Consider the following 13,565-nt stretch of genomic DNA (forward strand, 5'->3'; position numbering starts at 1 on the left):
CATTTCCCGAAAATGGTAGAACTAAAAAGTACACCCGACCCCGCAAAAATAGACGCCCTATACATCCCCGTACACGGACGTATAAAAAAGTTACAGCTGTCGGAATATGACGACTTTTAAAAAAAAAATTTTTTAACACAGTTTTGGATTTTTTTAAGGGGTCAAAATGTAAATAAAACCATATAAATTTGGTATCCCCAGCATCGTAACGAAACACAGAATACAGGGGACATGTCATTTTGGTTGCACAGTGAACGCTGTAAAACCAAAGCCCGTAAGAAAGTCGCAGAAATGCATTTTTTTCGTCAAATCCACCCCATTCTGAATTTTTCCCTGCTTCCCAGTACATTATGTAGAATAATTAATGGTGGCATCATGAAGAAAAATTTGTCCCAGGAAAAATTAAGACATCATATGACTCTGGGAGCGGAGAAATAAAAAAGTTATGGGGTTTAGAAGGAGGGGAGTCAAAAACAAAAATAAAAAAATGCCATCGGCGGGAAAGGGTTAACTTCAAATACTTCTGTCACAAAGTCACTATGTAAAGTTTCTCACAACACCGTATAGCAGCTCAAATACAAATTAACTTCAACACAAAAGTCTCACGTATTCTCTGAATTATAGCAAAAACAAGATACAAAGTTACATTTCATATCCCATACCTTATACACAGTACGAAAACCTTACCCACGCCTGTATACACCCACTTCTACAATCACCGCAGACGAAGTCGCGGGTACCAGCTAGTTATCCTATACATTTGGATTATAGGCTTCCATGATTATAAGGAAGTGGAAAGGTGGCTGTTTTCTATTAGTGTCCAATTGCTCGTTTTTCCCCTGCAGGCATCTTGCAAATGAAGAACCATTGCACTTGCGTGACTGACGCTCCACTCACTTCTATGGGGGAGCCAGAGATTGCAGTCCTGGCACCCCACAGCAGTAAATGAAGTGTCAGTCACAGCTTGCTGTTCAGGCACCTCTCCTGATCACCAGGGGACTGGGGGAATTTGATACAGGATAAATGTCTGTAAACTTTACACCGTTAAGGGAAAATCAAAATTCTTTAGCTCAAGTAACAGCAAAGGCCAGTCTAGTCTTTGGTGTGTGTCTTTAATATCTCTACCACCTAGAGCAGATGTAGGGATCCTTGGCTCTCCAGCTGTTGTAAAACTACAACTCCCAGCATGCATACTTGCTCTGCTGTTCTTGGAACCCTATGGAAATGAATGGAGCATGTTGGGAGTTGTAGTTTCACAGCAGCTGGAGAGCCGAAGGTTCCCTACTCCTGCCCTAGAGGATCCCAAAATCAAAGACACATCAGAATTAGAAAGCAGCACTACACAGTTTCAATACTCCCTTAGTTTATTCAAAATATAACTATGTCAAAAAAGACAGAAGCATCTCATCTCAATATATATAAAAATATAACAATTTTTATTAAATAGTACTCAAATGATAAACATTAAATACAAATACAAAAAACAGGGGATAGCTGCTTCAAAGATACACGGGATGGTAGTGGTAATAAATGACTTATAAGTCCAGGGTCAGTATGCTGTATGTGTTGTGGAGAAATCACATAGGTCTGCAATGCTGTTTGTAATACAAAGAGTGTGTACCAAGGCAGGTCTCACACAAAACAATGTTGATCAGCAAGGAGACATAATAAAGAAAACACTCTGTAGAGATTTACACAACAGACCCTGGGACCATAATAATAATGTAGATACCTACCACCCCTATACGCACCCCACGGGTGGTAGGTATCTACATTATTATTATGGTCCCAGGGTCTGTTGTGTAAATCTCTACAGAGTGTTTTCTTTATTATGTCTCCTTGCTGATCAACATTGTTGTGTGTGAGACCTGCCTTGGTACACACTCTTTGTATTACAAACAGCATTGCAGACCTATGTGATTTCTCCACAACACATACAGCATACTGACCCTGGACTTATAAGTCATTTATTACCACTACCATCCCGTGTATCTTTGAAGCAGCTATCCCCTGTTTTTTGTATTTGTATTTAATGTTTATCATTTGAGTACTATTTAATAAAAATTGTTATATTTTTATATATATTGAGATGCTTCTGCATACCTCCCAACTTTTGAAAAGTAGAAAGAGGGACAAAATGTACGGCGCGCGCAGTGTGCCGTGGCAAATTTGACTCCGCCCATTCTCATTCATTTTTCACGTGCTCCCACACGGTATAATCCTCCTACAGTCACCCGTAAATTATATGTCCCCCCTCTATCTCTCCCCCAGTTTCATATACACCCTTCATCTGCCCCCAGTTTCATGTCCCCTCCATCTCTGCCCCCAGATTCATGTCCCTCCATCTCTAATAATATAATAATACATTTTATTTATATAGCGCCAACATATTCCGCAGCGCTGTACAATTTGTAGGGTTCAAATACAGACAGAAAGATACATTACAAAGAAAGTCATTTCACACAATGGGACTCTGCCCCCAGATTCATGTCCCCTCCATCTCTGCCCCCAGAATCATGTCCCTTCCATCTCTGCCCCCAGATTCATGTCCCCTCCATCTCTGCCCCCAGATTCATATCCCCTCATCTCTGCCTCCAGATTCAAGTCCCCTCCATCTCTGCCCCCAGATTCATGTCCCTCCATCTCTGCCCCCAGATTCATGTCCCCATCTCTGCCCCCAGATTCATGTCCCCTCCATCTCTGCCCCCAGATTCATGTCCCCTCCATCTCTGCCCCAGAATCATGTCCCCCATCTCTTCCCCCAGATTCATATCCCCCATCTCTGCCCCCAGATTCATATCCCCCATATTCATAGCCCCCATCTCTGCCCCCAGATTCATAGCCCCCATCTCTGCCCCCAGATTCATGTCCCCCATCTCTGCCCCCAGATTCATGTCCCCCCATCTCAGCCCACAGTTTCATGTCCCTCCATCTCTGCCCCCAGTGTCATGCCGTCCCCCCTTCATCTGCCCCCAGTTTCATGTTCCACCTCAATGTGTACACACATTAAACTCACCTTTTCCTCGCTCTCCCGCCGCTCTCTCCGCAGTCTCGCTAACACAGTTGTAGGTGCGATGTGACATCATCACATCGCGTCTACACAGCCACTAGCCGGAGTGCAGCGGCAAAGCAAGGAGCTGAGCTGTAACAGCTTCTTGCTTTAGTCGCATATGTGTTCAACTCAGATCTGTGTCCTCCAGACGCAGATCTGAGTTGAAATCGGGACATACCTCCCGCCAACCGGGACCGCGGGACACGTCACCAAAATCGTGAATGTCCTGCGGAAATTGGGACGGTTGGGAGGTATGCTTCTGTCATTTTTGACATAGTTATACTTTGATCACTTTTGAAGCTATCGTTTCTTTTTGTGCCTGGTGTTGCATGTATATTTGTGTTTCCTTAGTTTATTGTCCCCCTCCAGCTACACCCATTATTTAATATCCTCCACCATTTGCCCCGCCAGTTTAATGTCCCTCTTCATCTGCCCACCCCCCAGATTAATGTCCCCACTCCATCTGCCCCTAAACTTAACATGAAACTGTCAGGACACGGACTCGCCGCGGTCTCCTTGCTGCGCGGTGCCTCCCCTGGAGATGTGTTAAGAGTTCTGTTGGTTGTGCTTAGGTGATTAAGGGTTAAATCTTTTCCCTACTCTCAGTATTCTATGCCATTAGCCATCATTGGTTTTGGGTGTGTTTTTCTCTGCTGTTATTTAAACCCCACCCAGGCTTGTATCCTTGCCAGCCATTCACTTTGTGTTTCCTGGTCTCCTGCTCGGTCAGATATCCTGTCTGTATCTCTTCCAGTCTGTGTATTAGTTGCTGTGTACCCGGCTCGTATTTGACTATTCTTTTGTCTTCTGATTTGGCACTTCATTCTGATATCCTGGTTTAATCCTCTGCTTGTCCGACCTCGCCTTCTCTATTGTGTTCTCGCTGGGACTTGTTGTCCTCCCTGGTTCCATGTTATTTTGTCTTTTGTTTTGCATTGCATTTTACACTGTGCTTTCTGCTTAGGTGTGACCCTCGTTACTCCAGCCCCTAGCACTTTCAGAGCTTCCTCTTACTTCACCCTAGACGCCTGGACAGTAGCGTAGGAGTCACGGCAGGCGCACTCCAAGTAGGGAGTGCATTGGTCTGCCTCACCTCAGATATACAGTAACAGCATAGTTCTAGCCATAGGACCTACGACCCCTTTTGTCATTAGTTGCACAGTTTTGCATCCCAGCTGTGTCATCTCGCACCGCCTGACCCAATCCTTACAGAAACATTGATACTCATCTCTCCTTGCCCCCCCGCAGGCACAATGTGGGTGATGTTCCCAGGGCCAGTAAACACAGGGGCGTTGGGTTCCTGCTTCACCATTATATTCAACTCATTTTTGTCTTCTGGGACATACCTCCCTCCGACAGGGACGGGACCCAGAATCTTGGATGGTTCGGAGATATGGTATTGACAGTGTACTAGGGGGTTTAGTGTAATTTGCCAGAGTATAATAAGCAAAGGCCCTAGGCAGGTGAAAAAAAAATTAAAAAAGCTTTTATACTCACTTCTCCTGGACTCCGACATGACGCCCTACTGTCTGACTGACATCTTACTGCCCAATCACAGGCCCAGCGAGTCACGTGGTGTTGTGATGCATAGACGCAAGCATCACAATGTATGTGACCCATGTGCTTGCCGAGACTCAATCACAGGCCTCAACAGTCCCTGACATCAGTCAGAAGACCCAAAGACAGTAGGGAATTGCACTGGAGCCAAGAGAGGTGAATAGGGCGCAGACGACATGAAACTAGGGGCAGAGATGGAAGGGGGGAGGCATGAAACTGTTGGTAGAGATGGAGGGGGGGGACATGAAAATGGGGCCAGAGATGGAGGGGGGACATGAAACTGGGGGTAGAGATGGTGGGAGACATGAAACTGGGGGTAGAGATGGTGGGAGACATGAAACTGGGACCAGAGATGGAGGGGGGGACATGAAACTGGGGTCAGAGATGGAGGGGGAGATGAAACTGGGAGCGGAGTTTGGGGCAACATGGTGGCTCAGTGATTAGCACTGCAGCCTTGCAGTGCTGGAGTCCTGGGCTCGAATCCCGCCAGGAACAACATCTGCAAGGAGTTTGTATGTTCTTCCTGTGTTTGAGTGGACTTCCTCCCATTCTACAAAAGACATACTGAGAGAGAAAAAAAAAAAGTACATTGTGATCCCTATATGGGGCTCACAATCTACATTTGAAAAAAAAAGGAAAAGAAACTGGGAGCAGAGATGGAGGGGGGAGATGAAACTGGGGGAAGAGATGAAGGAGGACATGTAATTTACGGGTGACTGTAGGATTATATGGAGTGGTCCATCCATTTTTCATTGGGAACACACACAATACACCCATGTGTCCCACATAAAAAAAAAAGAATGGGAATGGGCGGAGTCAATGTAAAAGTAGGTGGAGCTAAATTTGCCGCTCTTTCTGTTCATCGAAAGTTGGGAGGTATGCTTTAACTATAGGATTAAGTGGAGCATTTGTTCCTGGCCCTATGGTTCTGTGGGTCCTTTCTGCCAACCCAGATTGGGTAAGACAGTCACACATTTCAGGTGCTTATGAGGCAGGATGTGAGATGCAGGGTGGACTGTGTGTGATGGGGAGATGTGGGAAGCAGGTTTGACTGTGGGGTGCAAGGTAGACTGTGAGATGCAGGGTGGACTGTTTGTGAGGGGGAGATGTGGGGTTGTACTGTGGGGTGCAGGATGTACTGTGGAGAGATGTGGGGTGCAAGGTTGACTGTGGGTGGGGGTGAAATGTGGGGTGCATGGGTGTACTGTGGGTGTACCCAATGAGAAATGGATGGACGAAGTAAATTTAGAAGTGGGTGGAGCTAACTTTGCCGCGCCCGCTCACATTTTGTCCCTCTTTCTGTCCTGGGAGGTATGCATACCTCCCAACCGTCCCGATTTCTGCGGGACATTCACGATTTGTGATGTGGCCCGCTGTCCCGGTTGGAGGAAGGTATGTCCCGATTTCAACTCAGATCTGCGTCTGGAGGACGCAGATCTGAGTTGAATACATATGCGACTAAAGCAAGGAGCTGTCACAGCTCAGCTCCTTGCTTTGCCGCTGCACTCCGGATAGTGGCTGTGTAGACGTGATGTGATGAAGTTACATCGCACCTAAAGCTGTGTTAGCGAGACTGCGGAGAGAGCGGCGGGGGAACGAGGAAAAGGTGAGTTTAAGTGGTTTCTGTGTGTACACATTGAGGTGGAACATGAAACTGGGGGCAGATGAAAGAGGGGATGGCATGACACTGGGGGCAGAGATGGAGGGACATGAATCTGGGGGCAGAGATGGAGGGGACATGAATCTGGGGGCAGAGATGGGGGGACATGAATCTGGGGGCAGAGATGGGGGGACATGAATCTGGGGGCAGAGATGGGGGACATGAATCTGGGGGCAGAGATGGGGGGGCATGAATCTGGGGCAGAGATGGGGGACATGAATCTGGGGGCAGAGATGGGGGACATGAATCTGGGGGCAGAGATGGAGGGGGGACATGAATCTGGGGGAAGAGATGGAAGGGGGACATGAAACTGGGGGCAGATGAAGGGTGTATATGAAACTGGGGGAGAGACAGAGGGGGGACATATAATTTACAGGTGACTGTAGGAGGATTATACTGTGTGCGGGCACATGAAAAATTAACGAGTGGGCGGAGTTAACACAAAAGTGGGCGGGGCTAAATTTGCCGCGGTGCGCATAGCGCGCCGCACATTTTGTCCCTCTTTGGGCTAGTTCACAATGTGAACTGCCCGCGCGGGTTTTGACACAGAGAGAGACGCGGCGAGCTGCGTCTCTCTCTTGTCAAAACCCGCCCGCCGCGACCATCGCGGTCGCGGCTTTCACCTCCGCTGTCGGCTCAAATGAATGAGCCAACATGGAGGGTGCTGCAGCCGACTGAAGAAAGAGCATGTCGCTTCTTTTCTCCGCTAGCAGCAGCCCGCCGCTAGCGAAGAAAAGAAGCCCGGCGGTCTCCATAGACCACCATTATAAGGGGAGGTTTTGGACGCGAAATCCGCTGTCAAAAACCTCCCCTTCTACTCACGTGTGAACTAGCCCTTTCTGTTCTTCAAAAGTTGGGAGGTATGCATATCAGTGGTAAACATGTCTTCATACAGCTGCAAGGGAACAAACATAACAATAATGGCTGCTGTAATGATGAAATGCCAATAGGGGAGAGTCTCCACGACGAGAAATAAGCCTCCATTACATTAAACACCACTTCCATTCTGGAGGAGACTTCCACTCTCAGGACAAGGACATGCGTCACCTCTCCCGTCATACCTTACAGGCAGCGTCATCCTAGGGCACGCCCTCTACGTTAACCAGAGAGCTTGGTTGGCAAAGTCTTTGATTGGCGCGAAGCTCCTCCCACCAGCATTTCCGCTTCCTGTTCTCTAGTGCTGACGAATCAGTAGCTGAGTGTAGTGACGGCGGCCGAGGAGGGTCAGTCAGAGTGAGACGTGTCGCTTACCTCCCCTCTTCCTTTCTGATCATGGCTCCCAAAGGCAGCAGCAAGCAGCAGTCCGAGGAGGATCTGCTTCTCCAGGACTTCAGCCGCAACCTGTCAGCCAAGTCTTCCGCTCTCTTCTACGGCAATGCGTTCATCGTTTCTGCTATCCCGATCTGTAAGTAGGAACTGCTCTCCTCTTGCTCCAGGTGTCCATTCATCCCATAGACGTGGCATTCCTTGCTGTGGGCTACATAGGCAGACAGGAGTAGCAGGACACATCTATGCACGGACTGTATATAGAGTATACATGTAGGTGCAGCACTGCACTCCTCACTGGGATGCTGCAGAGATTTTCACATGATCTGACCGATTGATTGGACAGGACAGGTCGTTGCACTTTGTCAGGGTCCGAGCAGGTTTTCTATGGGAAGTATTCTGGATTGCCATTTACACTGAATTAAAGGGGTTTCTTACAATTATACTTATTCCCTATCTGCATCTGGGACCACCAGTGGTCATGAGCATGGGCTGTACCACTACATGTTTCCTCTACAGAACTGATGTAGCAATGAACTCATCTATTTCCGCGAGTCTCCTAAAATGTGTGAAGCTGTAGTCACTTATTTTCACTACTGCTCTGTTCACACATGGCATTTTGGAGACCCCGTTTTCCCGATTGTTGAGGGTCCCAGTAATCAGACACTTGTGACTTATTCTGTTGATATAGGATAAGTGTTGTTAAGGGCAAACACACTTTTTGTTAAAGTCAAAGGAATTCTTCCACATTTTCATACATGGCTGTACCTCTCAGATAAGCCATTTGGTCTCTAGAGCATAGGATTGGTACTTCAGTAACGTGGTACCCATCCATATTATATCCTGTAAGGATACATCTAAGGGGGTTTGTAAGTTCTAATTGGCCAAGCTCTGGAAAGCACAGTAGTGAATGACTGTTGTGCTGACTGTTTGTTATGGGTTGGGGGGGGGGAAGGTGAATTATTTGCATTTGGGTCCATGCATCTTAAGGATAGGTGGCCCTGTAAGTATATGTGTGTACCCATCTGGAGATACTAATGTACATTCTTGTTTCCTCAAGTTATTATCCTTTGTAACAAAAAGGCAATGTATGGCCTTCTATGCAGTAGTGGAGCTCTGGAGCATATACTGTATAACTCTAGGGGTGGATACGCAAGGGACAGGTCTTGTTCCAAAAATCTGTTGCCATTCTAGTCATCTGAATGGCACTTGCAAAAATCCTTGTTGTGGTAGCCCAGATAACCCCATGGAACAAATTTTCAGATGAAATTTCTGTAAGAAATCTGCTGTGTGAATCAATTCTAGTAATTATAAATCTAAAGCTACATTTCCGAGCAGTCTAGAGTACGTTTAGTTTTTTTCTTTAATATGGGCACATATCAGTAGCTGAATTTCTGCTTTTTATAAGTATGGATGTCACTGAACCAATTGTAGGAGTTTAATCTGGTGCCTGTGTTCACTTTCAGGGCTATACTGGAGGATATGGCACATGGATCTGGTCCAGTCTGCTGTTCTCTACTCCGTGATGACTCTTGTCAGCACATACCTCGTAGCCTTCGCTTACAAGAATGTTAAGTTTGTTCTTAAACACAAGTAAGTATTTTGATCATTCTTCGGTATTGTTGCATGCACCTGTAGTCAATTCTGCTTTCAGTACAGTAAGAAAAAATGCAACCAAAAAACTGCAAAAACAAGACTGTATATTGCTGTTTATTTGGATACAGAGTATGCATGCAGAGTAAGCTTTGGTGATATTGACTTGCCCTTTCATGGCCTAGGAATCTGGAAGCATCATTGCACAGATTTGTTATTCAGTATTTAATTTTCCTCAAAGTGAAAGAGAACCATTCACCTCCTCTGCCGACTTCAGTTGCTAAGAACTACAATTAGTGGAGTTGGTAAAAGGTCCTCTTTAATGCTAAATGCTTGCACCAGAAACATGTATGCTCTTAGCATTCACTGAATTACATTCTGGCCGGGGAGCATCTGAACTTGGGCTTTAAAGGTGGATTTGAAAAACGTAGCTGCACTCCAAGAAGCAGTGCCATACTTGTCCACGGCTGTACTTGGAAGCTTTAGCTGACATTAAGATGTAAAATGGATGGAAATCAGCTGTAGTTCCACAGACAGATATGGAGCTGTTCTTCTAAGTGTTCATCCCCATATTATACAATCCTGTACAATGACTTTAATTCTCATTACAATCCCAACTATTTCAATGATAGACCTGTCAGTCAAAAATGTGAAATGCAGTTCCATCATTCTTCCAGTGAGTAAGGATTCCAGTTCTTGGCCCTGGTAATTTCTTACATGTCTCGTGGATTTGGTATATGATAGTGCAGTGAAAACAAATGTATTTAATCAGCCTTTTGGGTTATTCTTCATTTGTTCTTTGAATTTCTTTCTTAGGGTGGCCCAAAAGCGTGAAGATGCTGTTTCCAGGGAAGTAACCCGCAAACTGTCTGAAGCTGACAACAGGAAGATGTCTCGTAAGGAAAAAGATGAAAGGTAACAGGCCTAAAGAGTACATGAGGGCAGCATATTGAGCTAAAATCTACATATTGGAGCAGCTTTGCCTTTATTTATACCGTCTTTAGATAGAGTAGTGTTGATTATTGACAAATACACTTTATATTAATTATTTTTCACAGCTGTAAAAATCTAAAATGAACTCCCTTTCCAGTAAATTTACCTCTTCAGTATTTCACCAGTTGCCTAAACTTATTGTTTCGCCTTCCTCACTGTTCCTTTTGGCCCTCCCTGCTAACACTAATTTCTGTAGTAGACTGCATTTGCCTTATGTGCTATCCCTCTGAATGACACACCAGCATATCATGGAGAGTCACGAGGAGTGGCAGTGAACCAGAGTGAAATCTATACTCATACCTCTGGCACTATAAAATGTAAAAACTTGCTTTTGGTGTCATATAATAAATTATTTTCTCCTCTGTCATATGGCACTAACAGTTGTGATTAAGATATTTCTATAGTACCATAATATAAATATCTTAATCACTTTTCAACCAGCAATACCTCTGGAAATAATAATAATATAGCTAGCATTGCAACCTCCTGTTTCATATGACACCAAAGCAGGTTTCTAGGTTTTATAACACCCAAGATATAACTATTTGGAGTGGCCCCTCCACCCCCCTCCTCATTTACTTTGCATTTTACACAGTCCCGAATTTCAAGCCTGTACTCCATATGGTTATTCAGTTAGAGGCATAAACCATTCTCAATACAGAGGCAAGGGAAAGAAAAAAAAAAAAAAAGATGCAGGATTTCACAGAACGGAGACAAAGTGTTAAAAATTATGTTACTAAATTTATAACGACCAAAATATTTCCAGAAAATCAAAAGTTATTTGAAGGTTTTTAGTTAAGTCTTAATTCTGAAAAAGGCTATATATGTGCTATAAACATCCTCAATTTACAATGTCAGTTGCCACCTTTTATCTAGTCTTGAAGCTGTGGGTTATGAAAACTATGTTTCATTAGTAGAAAAGTTTGTAAGATATTGATATAGGTATATTTTGTGTGGACTTTGATTTTTATTTTTCTTCTCTAATGAAAGGATTCTTTGGAAGAAAAACGAGGTTGCAGATTATGAGGCTACTACCTTCTCCATTTTCTACAACAACACGTTGTTCCTGGTGTTGGTTATTGTCGCCTCCTTCTTTCTGCTTAAGAACTTCAACCCTACAGTGTATCCTTTCTGAAAATATAGCTTGTATAAGTTTTGTGATAATTCTCTACTGAAATTGGTGGGTTTGTATGGCTTTGCTCTAATGTGTAGGGGCCCCTTTAGTTGATCTTAGACACTGGGTGACTGTTAACATCAGAAAATGTAGAAGCTTTTTTCATAGTTTAAGGAAACTGTCCAGTTATATTAAATATGTATGGTCTGAATAGCCATTTATTCATCCCAGACATCCCTTCATAAGAAAGCAGGTCCTCTGAACTCTTACTTTCAGGTTAGTCCTTCTGTGTAATGGTAGCAGAGAAAGCAAAAGATGGTGCTAACTCCTCTAATGGGTGCCATCACGGTTTCAGGCTACATGCACACTAACTTGTGATATCCATGTCTTCATAGCCCCTTTCATTGCCTTCAGTGAGCCCTGCTGCAAAACGGACAGGTATAGGACCTGTCCTGAGTTTTGCCCCGGGCTGATAATGTATGGGATTGTGTATGGAGCCATAAAAACAAATGGGTTACTGAGCTAGCAGTGAAACATGGTCATATGCATATTGCTTGCAGAGTGGATTGGACAAGCACAACTGGTGACATCACTCACCACCTTCCTCTCCATTCTGAAGCTATCTGGTCATGTTGGAAGGGAAGCCACATGAGAACAGCGGTAATTTGCTTTAGTTTCTATTTTATTTCTGTGGCCCCCCCCCCACCTTTTTTTTTTTTTTTAAAGAGGACCTTTCATCAGATTGGGCACAGGCAGTTCCATATACTGCTGGAAAGCTGACAGTGCGCTGAATTCGGCGCACTGTCGGCTTTCCCGATCTGTGCCCTGGGTAAAGCGCTATCAGTCCCGGGACCGTAGCTCTTTAGTGTCAGAAGGGCGTTTCTGACACTTTAGCCAGGAACGTCCTTCTCCACAGCAGTGCCTATCGCGCTGTACTGTGGAGCGGGGAGGAACGCCCCCCTCCCTCTCCTGATAATACTCATCTATGGATGAGCTGTGTGAGCAGAGGGAGGGGGCGTTCCTCCCCGCTCCACAGTACAGTGCGATAGGCGCTGCTGGGCAGAAGGGCGTCCCTGGCTAACTGTCAGAAACATCCTTCTGACACTAAAGCGCTACGGTACCGGGACCGATAGCGCTTTACCCGGGGCACAGATCGGGAAAGCCGACAGTGCGCTGAATTCAGCGCACTGTCAGCTTTCCAGCAGTATATAGAACTGCCTGTGCCCAATTTGATGAAAGGTCCTCTTTAATTTATGACTTCTACTGCTCTGCAACTTTTTTTTTACTTTTTGCTTCAGTAGGAACAATTTGTTCCCTGTTGGATGTGAACAACCCATATAAGTGCTTTATCTAAGTATGATATCTGGGTAAGGGTTCATCACACTTGCGCTCGGTGTCCGGTGTGTGCATTCCGCCGGCGAAACTGGACAGAGAACAGAAACCTGTCGGTCAGCTTTAAAACCCATTCACTTGAAAGGGTTTGTAAAACTGATCGCCAATATCCACCTGCGGCCTGTCCGCGGGAAATCTGTTTTTTTTTTTTTTGTTTTTTTTAGCCGGACACAAAGTCAGTCATGCAGGACTTTGTGTCTGGCTAAAAAAATAGGTTTTCCCACAGAGAGGCTGCAGGTAGACAAGTGAATGGGTCTTAAAGCTGACCACTGGGTTTCCGTCCCCTGTCCAGTTTCGCCAGGGCTGAAGATGGCAACCTGGCGGAATGCACACGCCGAACGCAAGTGTGAACGAACGCTCATATAGTGATTGAAAGGTTTCTGTGAAGACTGTATTATAAAGTGATTTGCTAGTATGTCTATGGTCCTTGAAGTGACAGGTTTTTTTGTGCATTTTTTTTCCCTTCTAGTTTTGCTTGTCCTCCTCTCCATTTTCCTTAACTCTTTCTTACAGAAACTACATTCTGTCTATAAGTGCTGCTTCTGGCCTTATTGCACTGCTGTCTACTGGATCAAAGTAAATGCTCTGAAAACGGACAAACAACTTGGTGCAGCAATGAGTTTCATGTCATTTTTTTTTTTTTTTTATAATAGGCAACATGTACAATAAAGATTGGGTTGGATTTCTCTTCATGTTGTATTTACTTGCGTCTACCCAATAATTTGCCTAAGAATTATAGCACTGTATATGCAAGCACTCATGTATTTCTGCAGAAAATTCAGTTCTAATTTATAAGCTGATGGCTTAGCTGATTTGTAGTTTTTGTTTTAATATAGTAAAACGATAAGTGCAAAATATGACGTAGAAGACAGGTTGCTAAAAATCCCTCATGTATATAAATACTATAAAACTAGTTCTGGGTTTGTATGTCCAGGGGC

General features: G+C 44.8%; 1 protein-coding gene and 1 long non-coding RNA gene across 2 annotated transcripts in view; both read left to right on the forward strand.

Annotated features, from left to right (window-relative positions):
* The window catches only part of LOC142197996 (uncharacterized), a 215,827-nt gene that overhangs the window by 120,374 nt on the left and 81,888 nt on the right, over window positions 1–13,565 (forward strand). The gene's annotated exons all lie outside the window — the stretch shown is intronic.
* On the forward strand, window positions 7,463–13,315 carry SSR3 (signal sequence receptor subunit 3). Its single transcript, XM_075268762.1, has 5 exons — window positions 7,463–7,674; window positions 9,002–9,128; window positions 9,945–10,043; window positions 11,112–11,243; window positions 13,141–13,315. Exons 1-5 carry the CDS (start codon window positions 7,542–7,544, stop codon window positions 13,205–13,207), a joined length of 558 nt encoding a protein of 185 aa, XP_075124863.1. The 5' UTR covers window positions 7,463–7,541; the 3' UTR covers window positions 13,208–13,315.

The sequence above is a fragment of the Leptodactylus fuscus genome, chromosome 3, assembly GCF_031893055.1.
Source record: "Leptodactylus fuscus isolate aLepFus1 chromosome 3, aLepFus1.hap2, whole genome shotgun sequence".
Classification (NCBI taxonomy): Eukaryota; Metazoa; Chordata; class Amphibia; order Anura; family Leptodactylidae; genus Leptodactylus; species Leptodactylus fuscus.